General features: G+C 41.7%; 1 protein-coding gene across 1 annotated transcript in view; it reads left to right on the forward strand.

Annotated features, from left to right (window-relative positions):
* YARS2 (tyrosyl-tRNA synthetase 2) overlaps positions 1 to 22,632 on the forward strand; it is a 202,102-nt gene that overhangs the window by 91,740 nt on the left and 87,730 nt on the right. The window contains exon 3 of the mRNA XM_044088101.1: positions 57 to 212. Coding sequence (XP_043944036.1) covers positions 57 to 212 — 156 coding nt within the window. The remainder of the gene's footprint in view (positions 1 to 56; positions 213 to 22,632) is intronic.

Here is a 22,632-nt window from a genome sequence, read left to right on the forward strand (position 1 = left end):
AATCTGTCAGGATTCATACATGAATTTAAATGTAAATGTGTTTTTTTTTCCTGCAGGCTACTTAAACTTTTAACATTTTTGCCTATTTCTGAAATTGAGCACATTATGGAGATCCACTGGAAGGAGCCTGAAAAGCGTATAGCACAAAAGCGACTGGCTGCAGAAGTGACCAAACTTACTCATGGAAAAGATGGCCTAGAAACTGCTAAAAGGTACTGATTGCATTTGTGTCTATACATTGAGCTGTTTTTAGTTTATTCTTCTTTTTTTTTAAGGCGGTGAGGATGTTACTTTTAAGAATTCATATATCCCATCTTTTGGCCTTTCTAGAGGTCCAAGTTGTAGGCTGTTTTAATATGGAGCTGAGATAACAAGACCCTGTCTCACATGCTGTCATGGCTGAAATGTTGCTTTTGCTTGTACAGTAGTGCCATTAGTTGTATTAATTTGATGGGAGTTGTAGTCTGCCTTTGTGAACTAACTTGGTTAACTTAAGTAAACCAGTTAGTATCACTTTGGTCCGTGTCCACGTGTATGCATAATTTGTTTTGATCTTTCAAAAGCCTTTGTTAGTATCCCTCACTGTTTAATTATTGATTCCTTCAGAAACATTGTATTGATCCATATAGTGACATCTGGGTAGCAGCATTCCTTTTTAGCTGTAAACAGAGTAAAAATATGAAACCAGTATTCAGACTGCGCTAGATTTACTTTAGGTGAACAGCATTCCATTTTAGGGCCTTTATTGTTTAATTAGTTTTTCTCATTTCTATTATTTTGCAGAGTATGTTGGATCTGTAATGATTTGATATATGTTAGCTCAACAGTTGTGGTCTAAACATTAACCAGGTTAAAAGCAGGATTATGCTCTTTAGCAAGAGCAATCCTTCTGTTAGGATCAAATTGGGTAGCTTTGAACTATTCCAATTTTCAAAATACAAGGACTTTGGTGTTAAGATCACTGATGATTTAAAATTCAAAGCAAGTGCCCAGCATGTAAAAATCAAAGCTATGAAAATATCTGAACTGATATTAAAAAAAATTCTCATCCCATAGCTCTGTAGTATTGATTAAACTTTTTGTGTATTTTGGAATATAACTCACTGTTTTGTAGTTCTTCAACAACTGATTAACTCCTGTTAGAAGGTGTTAAGATGAAATTTACAAAAAAGAGTTAAGATGTTGTCATCCTTTGAATGCAGAGTTCTTGAATGATCTGACCTTTTTTCATTGTTATAGGAACCTGCATGGGAAATTATACTTGGCTTATAAAGCTGTACATGATAAGGAGCTTAGGACATTAGTGAATATTGATGTTTTACATAATAATCACATCTCTATTTTACATAATAATCGCATCTCTAGTGGAACAGGATTTACATACTCATTAGTTAACTGATGAACATCAGGTAGATTAACATTACACAGTCCATGCTGTTGTAGTGAAACAAATTACCTCTAGTGATGGAGAAGTAATTCTCTTAATGAGTTTAGAAAATTATTAGGTATATGGATAAGGAGATCTATCCTATTCTACTCATCTGCAAATTGAGTTATGAATGTCCTTATCTATCGATGTGCAGAAGTCCTAACCATGAAACCGTGAAGTATTAAGCAGTCCACTGGATTTTCAAACCACTCCAAATTTTTTTCTGAGCAGCTCAAGTTTGCCATTTGAACATGGTTCATAATGTCCATTGACATGTTGTAAAGTCGAGCTTGTATGATGCTCCTTGTTTTTAGGCTAGCTGTATTATTTTTCCAGTGCAGCCAAGTATGATTGTAATCTGTAAGCAGTTTTTGTCCACGTTGAGTTCCATAAAACATGGCTAGGGAACAGTATTTCAGTTCAGTATACATTGCAAGTTATGCATTAACAAGCTATTCCTTGTTTCCTGCTTGGCATCTATTAAAAAATCCTTATACCCACATATGTGGGGGCCATTTTCACCATAGCGGTTTGCAACAGCCCTACAGTTCTCTATCAGAAGTATAAAACCTGTAATGCAAGTTTCACAGACTCATTTGCAAAACACACACACATGCAGCATGATTTCCAGATAAATGCAGTGAATGTCACAACTTGATGTAACACCATTAAAGCTTTGCACCATGTTTCCCCAGAGCCCTTTAACTTGCATGTACTACTCCCAGATAAATATACGTCATAGGAGACTGAGTACTCTGAGGTACTGCAGCCTCTACTTGTAATGTACTCTCCATTAGTCCTCAGAATTTCAAGAAGCACCCCGTTTGTGCATCCTGGTTAAGAGGTGTGCTCATTACTGCAGTTTCCATTTCTTTCATTACCGCAGTTTGCATCTTTTGCAGCTCATCAGTGTTGGTGCAGAAAATTACCTACATTTGATGCCAGAAAAAAGCCCAAGACTCCAAAGCCTTCAGATTGCCCCTCTTGTTATTTGTTCTAAAGTTTTTCTTTTCTGCTTTATACTTTTACAACCCATCTGTAGCTGTCACCATTGCTAGTCATTTAGCAGGACTACGGCCACCAGTTGAAGCTCGTTTGTTTTACCGTCTTGGTTGAAGATGAGAAGATGGAAAAAAAAAAGTCTTAAGAACATAGAGGGGCACCAGTTCAAGGACACTTGTCATAAGGTAAAGGATCAGAGTTCAAGGACTAGGGCTTTCAGGCCTAGAATATGTTTGACTTTAGCTTAATCCACAAGAGGTTTAGTCTCTCACCATTGACTTCTCTTAAGTCAAGAGACTAAACAGTTTGCACCGTCACTGTCCCAAGACTTGTGTGACATGTCTTGGAATGTCGTCTCTCTCCTACTGCTTTTAAGAGCAAGGTTGAAATTGTAGCCATTACAGCAATCAGAACTTTGTATGACAGGATGTTGGTGTAGTGATAATTTTATTTGCTTTCTTGCCTTTTTATTTAGGGAGTAAGTGGGCTAGTCCAATGGAGTTTTACAACCTAGCCACAAGCATCGAAAGCAGAATTATTTAACATAAGAAAAGAATAAGCAGTCAGAACAGTGCACATTGTCACTAATGTACAAGAGACCAAACTAACTCATCTGTTAGGTTACACCTCTAACGGCCAACGTACAACCTTACAGTTGTTATCTTTTCCTGAAAAGTCAGGCTAATGTATAAATCATACAGATGTAAGTACATTGTTGTAGTAAATCATTGAAAAGAGCAAGAATGTTATTCAGTAGAATCTTGTCCTTTACATTGTTAAATTTAAATACTTTCAAGGTTGTGTCATCAGTATTATAGTGCAGAAATTTACAAACTTAACATTTTTACTGGAATTTTCACAAACAACTTCCCATATCCTGGAAAACTTACAAGCTAAACACCTATTGTCAGCAGCATTTTTGTTTAGCTTTATTTGAGCTTTCATATGACTACAGGCATTTCCTTTGTGAATGCTTGTTTGGAAGATAAATGTGCTTGAATATGAAAATTATGCCTATTTACTTAATTATTAATGTTAGCCGCACTCATTGTTTTTCATGCTGTAAAATCTCCAGTGCAAGTATCAGTGACAGTTTCTATCATCTAAAGTTTTGGTTGATACTGTGCAGCATTTTAAGGTATTCTTTATCTTCTATAAGTGTGCATGCCTTCATAGTGTTATAGTCATAAATAAATAACATTAAGAATTTACCTTGTATGCCTTTAGTCAGGAACAACACTTCAGGATTTGCAAACAGAAATTGTATTTTTTTACAGTGCTGGGAGGCAGTCTTCATAGCAATCTCTCATTTGACAACCACGTGGCCAAAGTGGTTACAAAAACATTTTATATAGCCCACCAAATCATGAAGGGATTCACATCTAGATCAGGGGAGGTCATCGTGCCTCTTTACTCATCCCTCATCAGGCCCATAATTGAGTACAATGCCCCTTTTGAGATGTACCTTACCAGACACCTGCAGCAACTGGAAAGACCCCAAAAGTACCTCACCAAGAGGATCAAAGGGTTCAAACAGATGCCATATGCTGCCCTGTTAAAGAAACTCCAGCTCTACTCAGTGGCATACCGCCTGTTCAGAGGCGATCTGTGCCTGACGTATAAAGCCATGTCCAACCCGGAATTAATGGACATGCTGCACCTCAGAAAATCCAAATCCCATCGAGCTACGCGCTCGAGAGACTTGAACCTCAGCACTGAAATAAATAGGACATGCTGGAGGGACAGATTCATAACCCAGAGGCTCCCTTCACTCTGGAATAAAATCCCAGTCCAGGTTAGGCAGAGTCCCTCATTGACTCTCTTCAAGAGGAATCTTGATGAGTGGATGGGAGATCGTATGAGAGGCACAGTATACTAACCTCGAAAAAGGGCATAGCAAAATAAATTTAAAATGGGTGGCGAAAGCCAAACACATTCTGGCTAGGCTTATAAATGCCCTAGGGCAGATAGCCTAGTATGAACCTATGAACCTATGTCACAATAGTCTCTCTGAACAAAGACAAACCACATTTTTTAATCATTTTTCTTATCAAATCTAGTCATGCACTTTCAATACATTACAATGACTGTGTAATATAGAAAACTTTGCAAATGTCCTCATCACTCATGATTTTCACCTCAGACTTCACGTGAACACCTTCTTATACATGATTCACCTTCTTCCAAGGGGTGTTATTTCTGACCTTGGATGTTTCAAACCTACCCTAGCAACAACGCACTCCTAGCATGTAGGAGTCAGGCAAATTCCTTTTTGTAATAACTACATGCCTTACTTCATGCAACACGTACTATTCTCTCATTACATACTAAAATAATGCAGTTTGAAATGAACAGTAATACTGTGGCTTATGAAGCTGTATTTTTCCCAGCCCTGCAGACAAATTTTGTTTGTTTTTTTTTTTTGTTTTTTTAACAATCATATTATAGCATCATTAATAAACTGAAATTAATATACACTTTTAATAAGCTGGTCTTGTCCCATTAACAGTTTCCTCCCTCTGACACTGTGTGTCATACCATACATATAATTATATTTTTTATTTTTCTTAACTTGATAAAATATGCCTTTGCATCATAATATTCATCATCAATTTCTGTCAAAATAGAACTGTCATTGATTTGTGCATGCAGTGGCATTTCATGCGCAGGTGATGTTAAACATGTTGTAATTACTGCCTTTAGAATAGAAAATACCAAAATGATCACAAATATAATAAAAAGTACAATGACAATACCCTGGATTATGTTAGTTCCCAGGTTACCAAAAATACTGCCCAACCATCCAAAAAGTGCCAATTTTTGGATGTGCTGTCCAGCTCTTTGTCCCTTTGTTCCATGAAGTTTGACAGTTTTTCCTGTTCATCATGATAGTCACTAATATATGAACAGCAACTCCTTATGTGAGGGCACATGACCCCCGCTTTTGCAGCAAGCATTATATCAAGTGTCATTTCATTCTGTAACACCACATTTCGCATTTCAGTCATTTCTCAATTTGCCACCCTGATGTGATGTGAAGTTTCGTTGGTCACCTCCTGTAGAATTTGAGCAAGCATAGTGATTTCAAGCATTGTCCTTTGCACTTCATACCCAGGATTAAAGACTGAAAATACTTGCTCTGTCCAGTGGATTGCTCGCTTCTTTCTCAGTCTACCTGCTGGTGGGTTTTTGAAATGTTGAATAGCAGGAGTAATATAGCCTACAAAGCAACATCCAGACCAGTTTGTAGGCAACCAGAGGTAGGCATGATTACCACAGATGTAGTAATGTTCACTTATCAAGCCCATGCCACTCCCCCAGTAATAACTTTTTAAGTGCAAAGAGTCTAACACACTTTCATGCCTGGTGTCATTACATTTGCTTTTTCCTACTGGTACAGTCCCATTTCTGGCATAACATGTGTCTCCATGATGTGTGGTTGCAAGTTGAAGAAACACAACCTTTGAAAAATCAGATCTGATATTGTTAATCCTCATTCATTCCTTACGCCTGGGTTATTGGTTCCGACCTTGGAACCGAGCTAGCCATCTTCCAAGCTCGCGACAGCCACAAACTCTCGAGCTAAACTCTTACCCACAATTCCCCTCTCCCTGTTACCTCAGATTTCGTTTTCCGCATCACCATTCAGTCGTGTCAAGCCACTTCTCTTGAGCTAAGTAAACTTCTTTGATAATGCATTATCATATTGCAGTTATTCTTTGTTCTAATTTTGTTAAATAGTTATTTCTTACCCTATCGCATCTAGCAACTCCTTTTTGGTTTTCTAGACCTTCTTTTTCCTAAATGTGAGGTAACTTCTTTACCATCGTTGGTAAAATCTTTCCTGCTTTACCTTTGGGTATTTCTCGTACCATTGTTGGTACCTTATTCCTTCCTTTCTTTCTTCCTCCTATCATGGCAGAGAAAAAAGGTGGTCCGGGATTTAAAAGATGTGTGGATTGTGGGCATAAATTGCCTATTTTGGATGCACATGCATTGTGTGTTTACTGTTTGGATGTGCCTCACTTGACTGCTGACCCGCCTTGCGGGATTTGTGCTAATTTTTCTAACAGGACTTTGATGGAAAGGAAAAATAAACTGATTTTAAAGGGACTACTTAAATCTTCCTTTTTAGAGGCTACTTCTGGGTCGTAGGCTTCAACCCCTCCTAGTTCCCATAAGAAAAGTGATGAACACAAGAAGGCCAAGTCTCTCCCGTCGTCTCCTGCTGGGGACAACCAGGAACCAAGACCTAAGAAGGCCAAACCTTCTAGTTCAGATTTGACTTCCTTGGCCCCGAGACTTTCTGTGCCTAGATCTTTGGCACCATCTGTTACTTCGGCGCCGAGTTTTGTGCCCTATACCTCTTCGGAACCGAGGGGCCCCTCGGTTCAGACTACCTTAACGGCACCAGTGTCTTCCTCGATGCAGACCTTTCCAGAGTCGACTGCTCGCTCCTGCTTCAACTCTTGTCTATTTCCACGGCACCAACTATTCTGTCGGTACCGACCACCTCATTTTCTGCACAGACTTTTTCGGCACCTACCATAGTGCCAACTACCACTTCGGCACCAACCTCGTCGGTGCAGACCTTACCTTCGGCACCGAGGATCTCCTCGGTGCAAACACCAGTAGTACAAGCCTTAACGGCTCCGTTCTTTTCAGTGCAGATGCCTATTTTAGCACCATCTAAAGACCCCTTTGTGGGCACCGAGTTTCCTGCATCCTTGGATAGACCTGACTCCTCTTCAGCTATGTCTATGAGATCCACTAGAAGTCTCTCGGAACATGATTTGGTGCGCCTTGTGGATCAGTTGCTTTTGGCTAAAGGTATCCAACCCTCCAGAAACTACTCTTCCTTTGGAGGTGATCACCCTTCTCCAAGAACTCCTACTTATTCTCCTCCTTCATTGCCTTTGAAGCCCCCTGCTGTGGCACAGACTTCCCTCACTTCGGCTCCTTTCATGGACCTCACTAAGGAGTCGCAATTGTCTTTTTGGCAGGAGAGACTTGTCACTCCAGTCACTGCTCTGGATGCTAGCTGTGATGTACGTAACCCTGTTTTTCACAGCCATCTCCGAGTCAGCTGGCTGATCTGCTTGAGCGGGGTTTGACCTCCTCGGGTGGACCAGCCTTCTAACTCATGGAGAAGGCTCTTGGATCTTTTGGCGATCCTGTGCTAACAGTGCCCCCATCCTCCTCAGGACTGCAATTTACACAAGACACCTGGCGGGCACCGGGTACAAGGGCCTCAGGACACACTCCCACTGGAGGCCCCTTTTGCACGGTCTTCTCCAGATTCTCCCCCTGAGGAAGTTCATCTCGACAGTTCATGTAAGAGGAAGCACGAGGACTCTCCAGAAGAGTCCCTCACGGAAAACACAGACTTTGATGATGGGGAAGGGCCCCCTCGGTCACCCTTTGAGGTATCCTTTGGAGATATCCTCGAAATACTTAAGCAGAGAGGTGATTGGCGGCCCTCTAACCCGACCTCTGAAGATTCTGTGTTCCTGCAGGCCTTTCGTGTCCAGCCCCCTACCTCTTGGGTTACTCCACCTGCCGACGACCTTGTCTGGCTCGTCGTGCAACGTGCATAGAAGGCTCCTGAAGCCATTGATGCCATTCTCCGCAGGCCAGATAAAATCCTGTCCCCGCTAGTTAGTGAGCCTCACTGGTCCAAAGGTCTTCCTGTAGATGCCTTGGTGGTGGCAGCCGCAACAAAGAAAGAAGAAAGCCAGACTGTCCACCTGCCCAACAAAGAGTCCCGGGTGCTGGACAGATTAGGGAAGTGTACCTTTGCATCAGCGACCTTTGCAGTCAGGTCCCTGAATTATATGGCTCATTTTACCAGGCTTCAAAGAGACTAATTGAGCTCTCAGAAACCTTGGCCGGAGCTGTGTCTGTTGAGGTCCGGGACAAAGTGGCCTCACAGTTAGCCACCCTTGAATCGATTTCTAACTCCTCCATGCATCTGATTTCTCACTCATCAGCAGGAGCAGCTAGAGCAGCGGGTGCAGGCATAGTCATGAGACGGCATGCCTGGATACGCTTCTGTGATTTCGCGGAAACTTTCAAGGCTTCCTTTCTGAACACTCCCATTGAAGCCTCTTCGTTGTTTGGTCCTAATGTTAGACACACTGGCTAGGTGTGAACAGGGCGGTAAGACCCTTTCTGATGTGGGTGTCCACTGTTCTTCCCCTCAACGGGCTTTCTCCAAAAACCAGAAGAGTGGTAAGATGTGGCACAAAAATTCCCAGGGTTCTTTCCATGACACACGAGCCAAGTTTTCCCCTTGAGGCAGAGGGGGAAACTCATATGGAAGACGCCCCTTTCGGGGCAGAAGAGGTCCGCGTAACCAGGGTTCCAGAGATTTTCTCTGGCCAGTCCTACCAGCGCTCCTGAAGAGCGGCCCAACTGCTTTCCTCTGGAAGCAGTTGGGGGTTGTTTCTTTTTGTACCCTTCTGCCTGGCTAACCATTACCACCGATTCTTGAGTATGAAAGATAATAACCAGAGGTTATCATATTCCCTTCGATCTTTGTCCCGCCCCACTAAGGAGCTTATCCGAAGTTCCACCCATTCAAAGGATAGAAGCAGCATTAGAGATTTCAAAGCTGCTAAGAAAAAGCCATCCAAATTGTACCACCAGACCAGATGGGATCCAGATTCTACTCAAGATTATTTTTAGTGCCAAAAAAGACCGGGTACTGGAGACCAATTTTTGGATCTCAGTGTGCTAAACACATTCGTAGTAGTACAGAAATTCCGGATTGTCACAGTACAGTCTATCCTCCCACTCTTGGAGGCAGGCGATTGGATGTGCTCTATAGATCTTCAAGATGCGTACTACCACATAAGGGTGGACAGACCATCAAGAAGATTCCTTCACTTCCTTGCTTGAGCCAGTCCTTACCAGTTCCAAGTACTGCCCTTCGGACTCTCTACAACCCCCAGAATGTTCACCAAGTGCATGGCAGTTGTCACAGCTCACCTGCGACTGCAAAGATTCTGGGTGTTTCCATACCTAGACGAATGGCTCATGACCACCCCCACCAGACATCTATTGGAAAAAGCCTTGGCATACTCTCTTCACACCGCAGAAAGGTTAGGTATAACTATAAACTGGCAAAAATCCAATCTCCCCATCCCAATCCATAGAATTCATTGGGGTCCTGTTGAATACAAAGAACTGCACGGCATCGATTCCAGAGCACAGAATCTTAAGGATAAAACAACAACTCATACCCATCCTCTCAAGGGAAAAATCAACAGCACATTCTGTCCTCCAGCTGTTGGGTTCCATGGCAGCTTCCATCCCCATTGTCCCCCTCACGAGTTTTCACATGAGGCTTTTACAATGGTTACTACTCACCCAGTGGTATCATTTTCAATTTCCTCTCTCAACCCAGATTCGGGTGACTCAGAGATGCAGACGAGACTTGATTTGGTGGAATGTCGCAGAACCTGTCACAATGGTCTCGCCCCTTCACACCCCAACAGCCCAAAGCCACAGTGACCACAGATGCCTCCCTGATGGTGTGTGTGTGGGGGGGCTTTTTCAGGGGTAGATGATCCAAGGCACGTGGTCGGATCTAGAGGCTCATCTGCATATAAATGTCCTAGAACTGAGGGTGGTGCTTCTAGCGTTGCAAGCATTTCATCCCCTTCTTCCGTCGGGGACTATTGCAATACAGTCGGACAAACATGGCTGTAGTCTGGTACATCAGCAAACAAGACGGAACCAAATCCTACCCACTTTGTCAGGAGGCCATGAGGATATGGCAGTGGGCGATGGCTACCAACTGCTTTCTTTTAGCAATGCACATTCCCGGGAGTTTCAACATGATAGCAGACCGATTGTGCAGGTGCATTCTGCAACCACATGAGTGGTCTCTGAATCCTTTTATAGTGGCAGAGATTTTCGACCGCTGGGGTTTCCCTTGCTGCAACCTTTTTACATCCCCAACCAACTACAAGTGCAGCAATTACTTCGCCCTGATTCCCCCTCGGGGACAGTCACCCAGGTACACTCTAGTCCACGAATGGCCCTCTGGTCTGCTTTATGCCTTTCCCTCTCATTTCCCAGTTCCAGAAGAAAGCCCGCCGGATGAAGAGCAAGATAATCCTCATTGCGCCATATTGGCCTCGGCAAATTTGGTTCCCCTTCTTATGGCTTCACCTGCTAGGTCAACCATGGAATCTTGATCCAACTCTGGATTTGATCTCCCATCCGCAGAACCTGATTCACCCCAACCTGAACAGCCTGAATTTATCACTTGGCTCCTCCACTTCCGGTGATTGCCAGGCAGACTGATCTTTCTTCCCCAGTACGTGACATTCTTATTCTGTCTCATAAGTCTTTCACCAGAACTACTTATCTCAGCAAGTAGAAACGTTTTACCATTTGGCTGAAGGAAAAAGAGATGGACCCTTTTTCAGCGCCAGTGCCGGTAGTACTGGAGTACCTGTCCAGTTTATTCCAATCTGGCCTATCTGCTTCTACCATTCGAGTTCATTTGGCCACGATATCTAATTTTCACAATGGTGTCCATGACTCTTCTGTTACGTCACACAAATTATGCAAGGTTTTTCAAAAAGGCGTAAATCATTTGAAACCCCCTTTTAGAGAACCTAGCCAGCCATGGGACCTGTCTTTAGTCCTGCAAGTGTTGACTACAGCTCCTTTTGAACCAGCTTTTTCATGCGACCTCAAGTTTCTTTCTTGGAAAACGTTGTTCTTGGTCACCATTACTTCTGCCAGACGTATCTCTGAACTTCAAGCTCTATGCATCAAACAGCCTTACTTAATCTTTCATAAAGATAGTGTCATTGAGAACTAATCCTTCCTTCCTGCCAAAAGTGATCTCTGAAATGTCCATTAACCAATCCATTGAATTGCCAGTTTTCTTTCCCAATCATTCTAACAGAGGAGAGTATTGTCTACATGCCCTTGACATTCACAGGCAAATTCATTTATATCTGGACAGAACTAAGGCTTCTCACAAATCAGATCAGCTATTCCTGGCCTTTTCTGGTCCTAGACTTGGATGTCCTGTTTCTAAGGTCATTTTGGCTAAATGGTTAAGTCTGTGTAACATTTATTTACAAAGCTCACAATATCCCTCTGACTACAGCCGTTAGGGCTCATTCCAGTAGGTCGGTCGCAACTTCTGCTGCCTTTCATGCTAGAGCTTCTCTACTTGACATTTGTGCAGCTGCAACTTGGGCTAGACCCCATACCTTCATCAGCCATTATAAATTGGATTTGACCTCCAGAGGCAGAGCGTCCTTTGGTTCAGTGGTGCTCAGGAATGTCCTTCCATGAGAGCCTCCCAGGAATAAAGGTAGCTGGGAACTCTTTCCCATGCGTAAGGAATGAACGAGGATTAACAATATCAGATAAAGAAGTTATGTCTTACCATAATGTTCCATCTGTATTGTTGATCCTCGTTCAGTCATTACGACCCTTCCTTTTTCCCCCTCCTGAGGCTTATAGTGGATCTCATCATCCGGTTCCATTAGGTTATTTGACCAGAGGTAGCCTCTACTTCCTTTGTCTTGCAAAATCAATCTGAGGTAACAGGGAGAGGGGAATTGTGGGTAAGAGTTTAGCTCGAGAATTTGTGACTGTCACAAGCTTGGAAGATGGCTGGCTCTGTTCCGAGGTCGGAACCGATAACCCAGGCGTAATGACTGAACGAGGATCAACAATACAGATGGAACGTTATGGTAAGGCATAACTTCTTTTTACATTACGCCAGGTTAAGCTGATGTCATTAAGGTCCTTTTCAGATAACACCTTTGATGCAGGGATGGGAATCATAGGAATCCCTGCCTTGGAATAATGAGGTATATGCGAACATTTCCAGCAGTTTATTTTGTTTAGATTTTTGGCATATTAGCAGAGGATCAACAAGATTCTTTCATCCAGTTTGTAGAAGGGAACAGAAGCAGAAACAACGCAAAAGTACTTGTCACTGGATTCATCATGGACTGCTACTGAAGTTGACCTTCTCACTGGGCAGGTGATTTCTCTGTCACACCTCGATTTCCCTCTGTTGCCTGTGATAATTTGTCTGGGATCCCCACACGACAGGTCTTCTTGCAATGAGATGAATGGATCCACGTTGGTAGTCCTGCACAGCGAACAGCAGTCAGGGTCATCAGCAGGACCTGGAAAGGACCCTTCCACCTTGGACTGAGGCTTTTCTTCCTCTGGAAAATTTTAACGTAAACCCAGTCACCTGGGTGTAGTTGGTGACAGGGCTGGTCAGGAGGCTTTGATAACGCTCTCTTACTGTTCGATGATATTGCTGCAAAACATAAAGGAGTTTCTTGCAGTATGAAATCATAGCATCATCTGACAAGGTTAAATCGGCATTTCCCACTGGAGGGGTAGCTGGAAGGGCCATGGGTCTCCCCATTAATATTTCATACGGACTCAACTTTCTGGTGGCATTCATTGAGGCCCTCGTACTCATTAATGCTAAAGAAAGGGCTTTGGGCTACTTTAAATGGGTTTCAGCACATATATTTGAAATTTTATTTTTAAAGGGTCCTGTTCACCCTTTCCATTAATCCAGATGACTGTGGATGGTTGGGGCAGTGAAGACTCAACTTAGTATTAAAAACTTTACATAGTCCCTTAAGCAATGCATTATTAAAATGTGTTCTCTGGTCGCTATTAATAGAACATGGTATACCAAATCTTGGTATATAGTCATACAAAAACTTTTTGACAGCTGTGACTGCATCTGCTTTGCAACATGGGTAAGCTTCCACCCATGCAGAGAACATACAGACCATAACCAAGATAAACTGAAAATTAGTAGTGGTAGGCATTTGGATGAAGTCCAGCTGTATGTTAACAAAAGGTCCCCAAGGTGGAGGTAAACATGCAGCCTTACTGCTGGCATATTTACTTACATTATATTTTAAACATACACTACAATTTCATACATACTGAAGTATCAAAGAGGAGACATGAGGGGCATACCAACTTCGGGTAATTTGATTAAATAAAGCTGTCTTACCTGTATGGGCTGGTAGATGATATGCACTTACCATGTAAGGTAGCAAAGAGGGAGGCGCCACCAGTCGGCCGTACAGATGTCACCATATGCCATCAGAGGATTTTCTACATCCATCCTTGAGCCACCTCAGAACTTCTCCCTGTGATGCTTCAGCTTGAAAGGCTGACAACTTTTTAAAATCAGACACATCATTACTGTTGGAGTTTGTCATATTTAATATTATGCACAGATCTTTACAACAATCTTCTACTGCTTGTTTAGTAGCTTGGTCTGCCAAATTATTGCCCTTTGTTACAGCATCTATTCCCTTTTGATGGGCCCAACATTTGATTACAGACAGCTTTTTAAGTAACAAAAGTGCATCTAACAATGATTTTATGTACCCTGAATTTTTAATTTGATTTCCTGAAGAGGTCTCTCTCTCTCTCTCTCTCTACAAAGTTGCCCAAAATCATGTACCACCCCGAAAGCATAATGATTGTCTGTAAAAATATTGGCCACCTTGTCTTTGGCTAACTCACAGGCTTTTTGTAAAGCCACTAGCTCAGCTATTTGAGCAGAGTGAACACCCTCTAATCTTTGTTGCAACAGTATTGTTTATTCGGTGCAGACTGCTATTCCTGAGATCAACTTTCCTGTTTGATCTTTTTCACAGGAGCCATCCAAAAACAGATGCATGTCAGCATTGGGTATAGGAGTGTCCTTTAAGTCATCCCTAGGAGAAAGCAAATAGTTAGTTACACACATAATCATGCTCTTTACATAATCATGCTCTTTACCATCCTCAGCAGTAGGCAACAGAGATGCAGGATTTAGAACAGGACATCAGATCAGAGAAATAGATGGATCAGAAAGAAGTGTAACTTCATATCTAGTTAGACATGCAGTCAAGAAGGGATGAGTTTTATTTTAAGTAATAAAGATGATTCAGAGTGACAGATAGCTACTGTAAGATCCCACTCTGAGATATTAAATGACCAAGATAACGTACCTGAGGTAACCATAGCTGTAATTTTTTTTGTTGACACTTTGTGTCCTTTTCCTGCAAGGATAGTCAGAAGATGCAAGGTATTCTGTTAACATTGCTGAAAGGAATTTGGTGCTGTCAGTAAATCATTTACATGTTGTACTAACACAGCCCCACCCGGAAATGTCACATTCTCCAAATCTTTTTTTAGAATTTGAGAAAATAATGAAGGAAATTCACTTTATCCTTGTGGCAACCGTAGCGGACCGGAGTTCTGCTGTGGCGACCCCTAACCGGGAAAAGCCGAAAAGAACAACAACAACTTGTGGCAACCGTGTCAATATATATTGCTGTCCCTCATAAGTGAAAGCAAACAGAAACTGACTGTCAGGGTGAATAGGTATAGAAAAGAATGCTGAACATAAATCTATCACAGAAAAGTAATAGCTGTAGGTGGTATGGAACTCTGTATTGTTGCTGGATTTGGAACAACAAGAAAAGTAGGTAGTACTGCATTACTTACAGCCCTTAAATCTTGTACAAATCTATAAGTATCCTTTCCTGGCTTTTTCACTGGAAAAACAGGAGTATTACAAGGGCTTTTAGCTGATAATATTATTTCTTGCTGTATTAGAGACGGAGTTACAAGTTTGATTCCCTGCTCTGCTTCCGGCTTTAGTGGATATTGTGGAACGCTGGGGAGTGGTTTTGATGGATTTAATTTTATTTTTACTGGTTCTGCTAATTTCAGTATACCTACTTCATTTGCATGCTTAGCCCACAAGTTGGCAGGTACCTGCTGTAGTAACTCTTCATCTGCCTGTATGCTTCCAGTAGGCTGGTTCTCAGCTTCTGCTAAAACTGCCAATACTTCCCCCTCCGATTCTGTTGGAACATTTAGATACACCCCTTCTGGGGTACAGTAAATAGTAAAGCCCAGCTTACATAACAGATCTCTTCCTAGTAGGTTTACTGGTACAGTAGTACTCAAAAGAAAAGAATGCTTTTCTTCAATCAGACCTAAAGAAATGGGGATGGGTTCTGAAACAGGATACATAACAGTAGCATTTGTTACACCAACTGCCTTTACTTTGTTTTTATACTGGTATTTAACTGTCTGAAGTAAGTACAGACCTAGTGTTGCCAGTTTTACCAAGAATAGAATTGGCTTTGCATTTATTTTTACTTTAACATAGGGACATAGGATCTTTTTTTTAGTGGCAGCAAAAAGATTAAGATTTATTTTTGTTTTATTACCCTGCCATAGTTAGTATGGTGATTTGCAGCACTTAGTATGGACTTCAAGTCTTTTTCCTGCCAGCCTATAAGCACTTGTTTCATTTGATTTTTGTACAGGATTTGCAAACCCTGCATGAAGGCAGCTGCAGTAGCTGGTTTAGCTTGTTCATTTGGATCTGGCATGCTTTAGGATGACTCAAATAATCTGCAGGGGCTTTCTCTTTATTTTGCTTGCATGCCTGATACACTTTGTAATTTACCAGTGCTATCCTTTTATTTGTTAGTATCTGCAGTGGTGGTGCTGCGGTAGCATTGTCACCGCAGTAAGACGTTGTCCTGTTCGATTCTCAGCTAGAGCATCTTCTGTGTGGAGACATGTGTGAATGGGCGTATCTCCGTTGAAGGTTGTGCGTCAGAGCTGGCAACTCGGCACGTAAAAATCTACTGCCAATCATTAGCGGACCGGAGTTCCGCTGTGGCAACCCCTAACCGGGAAAAGCCGAAAGACACAACAATCCTATTATTTGTTAGTGCATTTCCTGTGGGAATAAAATTTATTTTAGATTTTCAAGTAACTGTGTTCTTATTTCATTGGAGTAACTTTCCGAAGCATCTGGTTTAAATCTGTCAAAGTAGGGATGTAATAGTTTTTTTTTTTGCCCCCCCCCCCCCCGATTCCTCCTTAAACCTTTATGGACGTTTTTTTTTCTTCTTTCAGTTAGAAAACATTTAGACATATGTAAATCAGCATTAGACCCCCCCCCCATTTTTTTTAAAGGTGCCAAAAAAATCATCTGCAGAGGCAATAGCCTCTTGTCCTACCCTATCATATGAGCGCTTGTGATGAGCCACAGGAGTGTCAAACACTAGTGCTCCTGTTGGAAAGGTAGAAGGTTGTTGAGAATGACTGGAAGAAGGAAGGAAAAAACTTTTTAACTGCTGATGCTGTTCTAAAGATGAGAGCTAACAGCAGAGCTAAGTTGAGATGTAACAGAACCATGTTGACCTTGTGTTCAAAAAAATGCAGAGGTCTGAGAAACAGCAGAATCTTGTTACAGGAGCCACCTGTACTGGTACATATGGGGGTGGGGTGCAGTAGCTACTGGAGGATTATTATCCTCTTTAGATGTTTCTGCTTTTTGGCCATTTTCAGTTTGTGCCAAACCTGCTAAGACAGGATAAAGTGATCCCTTTTTACTGGTCTGTACTGCCTTTTTAACCTCTCTTCCTTGTTGCAACAATTTATTAACATCCTGCAAGCCTCTTAATGCTGACTCCTTTTCCCTTTTAATTGCTTCACTGTACCAAGAATAAAATGCTGTCATTTGTTCCCCATTTACTTTGCTTTTCTTTTCTTCTAAAATGCCTTTCAGTGTCAGCAAGTTAGCCTCATCACAAGTTCCATTTAATGGAAATACCCCACTAGCACAATTCTTACTAAGCTGAAACCAGTCATACAAATATTTACAACTTTCCTTCCCATAGTTAAAATACATAAAACATGCAGTTGTTCCCTTTTCAGGGATTTGATCTTGCTTGCTTATCTTTGCTCCCATTTTTCTTATTTTATAAATAAGTAATAATAAAAATGTTAGGCTTACCTTACAACTCCTGGATTCTGGCAATTCCGAAGACAGAAAGTAACTATAGTAATCCACACACCATACAGGGAGGGAAGAGTAGGAAGTCTGTCGACGTGCAGCAACAGAGGAGAGGTTTCGATCAGCCTTTTCCCACAGCACCCCCTTGCTTTCTTCCCTGCGCAAGCTCAAAAGTTACAGCTCCAGCATTGCGGTCAGGATAACTGGGCGGATAGGTACTGTGTCCAGAACTGACCACTCTTTTGGACCCTCTGAGAGTACTTTCACACAATCACACTGTAGTCCAAGCATGCTTTTGGGCTCATGAATTTGTTTTAACAGTATATAGTCTACGTCCCAATCATGCGGTGGGCTCATGAACATGTTGTATAGTGTACGTCCCAATCATGTGGTGGGCTCATGACCTTGTTTTAACTTTATTTTTAGCTTTTAACTTTTTCTTTTCTTTCTCTCATACATTCATACATTGACAGAATACAAACATCTCTCATACTTCTTACCTTTCAAGCCTGAGGGTACCGCCCTCGACACAAGGCACCTCCTTGTGTTGATTTGTCCTTTACTGTATGTGCACATACATTTACTATACTCATTTACTGTGCGGTCCTCCCACTATTACTTGTAGATCTTACAACCACTCAGTCAAACAAAAACACAGTCATGCACTTATACTACAAACACAGTCATGAAGTTATACTACAAAACATAGTCATGCACTTAAATTTGCTAAAATTGTCTAAAAAAAAAAAAAAAAAACACAAACCAACTCTTTTCCCCTTACAAAACAATTTCCCTGCCAAGGCTAGTGTGTTTGCACATAGCTGCACATCTATTCCATACAAAGCAGTGTGGAATTCACAGAAAATCTGTGATGGGCCCTAGTCCAGGACTGCCCTGCAGCAATACTAAAGTTCAGATCCAGAGAATGGCACCAAATTGTTGTAGTCATAAATAAATAGCATTAAGAATTTACCTTATATGCTTTTAGTCAGGAACAACACTTCAGGATGTGCAAACAGAAATTTTATTTTTACAACGCTGGGAGACGGTTTTCATAGCAGATGTCAAAACTCTGTTGGGAAAACATAGAACAGACTCCCAGCTGACTTGACACTAGAACCCTCACCAACTCAATTCAAAAACAAAGTCAAGAAATACTTCAGAACTCATTGGTTATGTCCTTGCACTAACATCGACTAGTGAACTCTATTACTTAGGTGCCTTACCTTCAACTACTACTAACTTTTTTCTACCACACCATTTCAGGAAGGGTCAGTTGTATAACTGCTGCTCAATGTGTCTTAAACCTGAATGTAATGTTATGTATATATAACTTTGAAAATAATGTTATTTAAAGTGTTTTATAGTAAGTTATACTATATGTGCTAAATGCTGGTATTGCTTATGACTGTAATCTGCTTGAAACTAGCGTTTACTAAATGTTCAATGTGTATTATTATCTTGGAGCTTTTCTCCCTGGGTCTTTGCTGAAAATGGACATATATCCAGTCGGACTATCCCTGTCAACAAATGTAAAATAAATCAAATAGTCTCTCTGAACAAAGACAAACCACATTTTTTATACGTTTTTCGTATCAAACCTAGACATGCACTTTCATTACGTTACAATGACTGTGGCCTATAGAAAACTTTGCAAATGTCCTCATCCCTCTTGATTTTCGCCTCAGACTTCACGTGAACACCTTCCTATACATGATTCACCTGCTTCCCAAGGGATCTTGTTTCTGACCTTGGATGTTTCAAACCTACCCTAGCAACAATGCACTCCTAGCCTGGAGGAGTCAGACTAACAAATTCCTTTTTTGTAATAACTACATGCCTCACTTCATGCAACACGTACTATTCTCTCTTATTACATACTAAAAGAATGCAGTTTGAAATGTACAGTAATACTGTGGCTTATGAAGCTGTATTTTTCCCAACCCTGTGCTTTTTTAACAGTCATATTATAGCATCATTAATAAACGGAAATTAATATGCAGTTTTAATAAGCTGGTCTTGTCCCATAACAATAGGGTCATAGGAAAATATTAGGCTAACTGCCTTGAAGGACCATTTTAAGCCTAACCAATAATCTGTGGTTAGAAGCAAACCCTGTACCTTGTGTCTGTTAGAGATCTTAACCATTATGCCAAATCGACCCCATCATAATTGATAATGCCGTAATTGCCATTCATAATGGCAAACTAGCTGTCTTCCTTTTAGTACATTCTGCATGACTAATCAGTGTTTTTCTGTTTCCTATCTTGACATTTGCTGTGACACCTCCCCCCATTTATATAACTGCCAGAGACATGAAATATGTAAGAGGTGAAAAGTAGTGTTAATATCTCCCCAGCATTGCACCCTAAACAGTCTTAAGTTATTTTACTACTTAACACCAGCTTCTTTTAGATATTTTTGTAATTTCATTTTTAACCAGATAAACCCTCTAGGCCTATACTACTCTCTTCAGGGGAGACCCAGGAGAACATTGTAGTTTATTTAACCGGAGTTAGTATAAAGATCATTGAATAGTTTAATGATTATATGTGTAGTAGAAGATGTTCTTCGTGTTTCACTGTTGCAGTCATTACATTTGGGTAATCCTGCTGGCAGGTTGCCCTCAGTCAGCCTGAATTCCAAAGTCCTGGGTCCTGCGTTGGCTGCTGTCGCCCCTTCGCTGACGTCAGGTCGTCAGGGGTATAAAAGAAGTGGCGGACGCCATTTTCTTTAGTCTTTCTTGCAGTGCGGTGCCCGAAGCAGAAGCAGTTTTGCAAGTGCTTGTCAGCCAACTCCTGAGATTTTCGTGTTCGAGTTTCAGATCCGAAGTCTTAAATAAAGCTAAGTACCCCGTTGGGGAAACTTTTTTTCTTGCTCCAGACCGATGTCGGAAAAAGTAAATAATTGTATTTCTTGTGGAAAGCAAATACCTCATAAGGACTTTCATTCTTACTGTATTCCTTGCCTAGGCCCTGATCACAACATTTGTGGTTGTCAGTTTTGTGTTAGATTTAACCAACGCACTATTAAGCATCGGTATGATTTTGCTTTAAACTATTTTGGACGCCGGTTTAATTATCCAGATATGTTGGATAGCCATCTGACTACCGGAGTTCACAAAAAACGCAAAGAAAAGGAGTGAGGGAGACAACCGAGGCCCAAAACCAATGAAGCTTCGCCTAAGCCAGTCGCCGGTTCTCAGTGAGGTGCTTTCGCAGCCCCTGACGCCCGCTACTTTAGAGTCACAGGCCTCTACTGACTCCCACGTGGAGTTGGCCATGCCGCTGGAAACTCAAGGTATTGGAGCCTCGGATACTATTCCTTCAGATGGGTCTGGAGCCGCTGAGCAGGCACCGGCTTCTGAGGGTGTATTCAGACCTAAACATCTTTACATTAAACCGACTTCAGCTTCAAAGGCAAAGAGTAAATCACCTTCTAAAGCAAAGAAACAAACTCAAGAGCCACGTGGACAGGCCTGTATGCCCAAAAAACAGATGCTCAAAATGGCCGAAGACTTGATTACCTTGATCAGGGGTTCCCATCCCCCTCCTGATAAGAAGCCTAGGCAAGAGACTGACTATGAATCTTCAGATCAGGTTTCTATTTCTTCTGATTCCTGTTCTGATCAGGAATATTCTCTTCCCCCCTATGAGGATTCTGATGCTGAAGAATCTATACCTTCAACTTCTCCTCCAGAGGACTATTTTTAAGTTCATAGTTCATAGTTTAGTACTAAGCTAATTGCTGTTGTGAGCCATTTTAAGCCTAGCCAATTATCCCTTGTGAGACTCAAATCCGGCACCTTGTGTTTGTAAGGCAAACACCTTAGCCATTAAGCCACCCTCCCAACCCCTTTTGGGGAAACTTTGCATACCACGAGGGAGCATTTTCACTGGGAGAGACAAGATTTTTCTGAATCTAAAAAGAGGCTCAGGGATTTCCTTTTACTACCTCAACACAGGCCACTAGCCATTCCACCAGTGTTAGACATTGTAGATGATGTGTTTTCTGAGGCTAGTCTTACCACTGACTCCTTACCTCCAGCTCCTGTTAAGCCTGACAGATATTACAGGGTTCCTGACTCTTATAAATTCCTTTTTAAAAACCCTGCTGCAGACCCAGAAACTATTTCACAGGGTCCCAAAGGAGTTAAGGCTTCCGCTGCAAAAAAACCCTACCCCCTCTGACAGGGATTCTAGGGCACTGGATAGATGGGTGGGAAAAAGGTTTACACATCTGCTACCTTGGCTATAAGGGCCTTAAACTGTCAGTTTCATATGCTCAAATATCAGGAACATGTTATGGCATTGCTTAAACAGGAAATGTTATTAAACTCTGAATGTGCAGAAAACAAGGAAATGCAGGATTTATTGTATGCAGCTGAGCAAGTTGTAAAGCATACTTTGCAATGTGGTTTTGATTCTTTGGAGGCCTCCTGCAGTTACGGGTTCTGTAATTAGGAGGCATGCTTGGTTAAAGGAACAAAATCTGCCTGATCATGTCAAAATTAAATTATTAGATGCACCTTTACAGCATGATACTTTATTTGGTGTTAAGGCAGAAGAGGTGTTAAAGAAAATGGAGGACAAAGCTAAATCTATGCAAACTGTCAAAGATTTTTTACAAGTGCAGCCACCTAGGTTTAGTAGACACTGGCCTACAAAGAATTGGTCCTTTCCTGTGTCAGACAGACCTCAAAGGGGCAGATCCAGATGCCCTAGAGGCAGATCCCAGGCACAAGGTTCATATAGGCCAAAGCAATGGGGTGCTTCTACCTCCAAAGTTGGAGAAGACAAATCACAACCATACAGGAAACAGTTCCAATGACTTCCCCCCTGCCTGCACCAAGCACTTATCTCTTGGCAGCACCCTTGGGGGGAAAATTAGCACTTTTTTCTCAAAATTGGCACATTATAACCCAGGACAAGTGGGTTCTAAATATTGTGTCACAAGGCTACAAGTTCCACTTCCATACCCTGCCAAAGGCAAACGGCTGACCAGATCTGCCAAAAAATCAATGGGCAGAGGCACAAAAACAAGTCTCATCCCTCATGGACATGGGGGCCATTCAGCAAGTACCAGAGCAAGAGCAGGGACAAGGATTTTACTCAAGACTGTTCTTGGTACCCAGAAAGGACAAGGCCTGGAGACCAATCTATTCTGAACACATTCCTGGATATACCAAAATTCAAGATGTTGACTTTGGAGCAGCTTCTGCCCATGCTGGGCAAGAATGCTTGGCTTGTGACTCTAGACCTAAAAGAAGCATACCAGCATGTCCCAATCAGACAGTTATGCAGAAAATACCTCAGATTCAAGGCTGGCTCAATGCATTACCAATTTTCTGCACTGCCCTTTG

Source organism: Protopterus annectens, chromosome 11.part0 (assembly GCF_019279795.1).
Source record: "Protopterus annectens isolate FY-2018-M chromosome 11.part0, PAN1.0, whole genome shotgun sequence".
Lineage (NCBI taxonomy): Eukaryota > Metazoa > Chordata > Ceratodontiformes > Protopteridae > Protopterus > Protopterus annectens.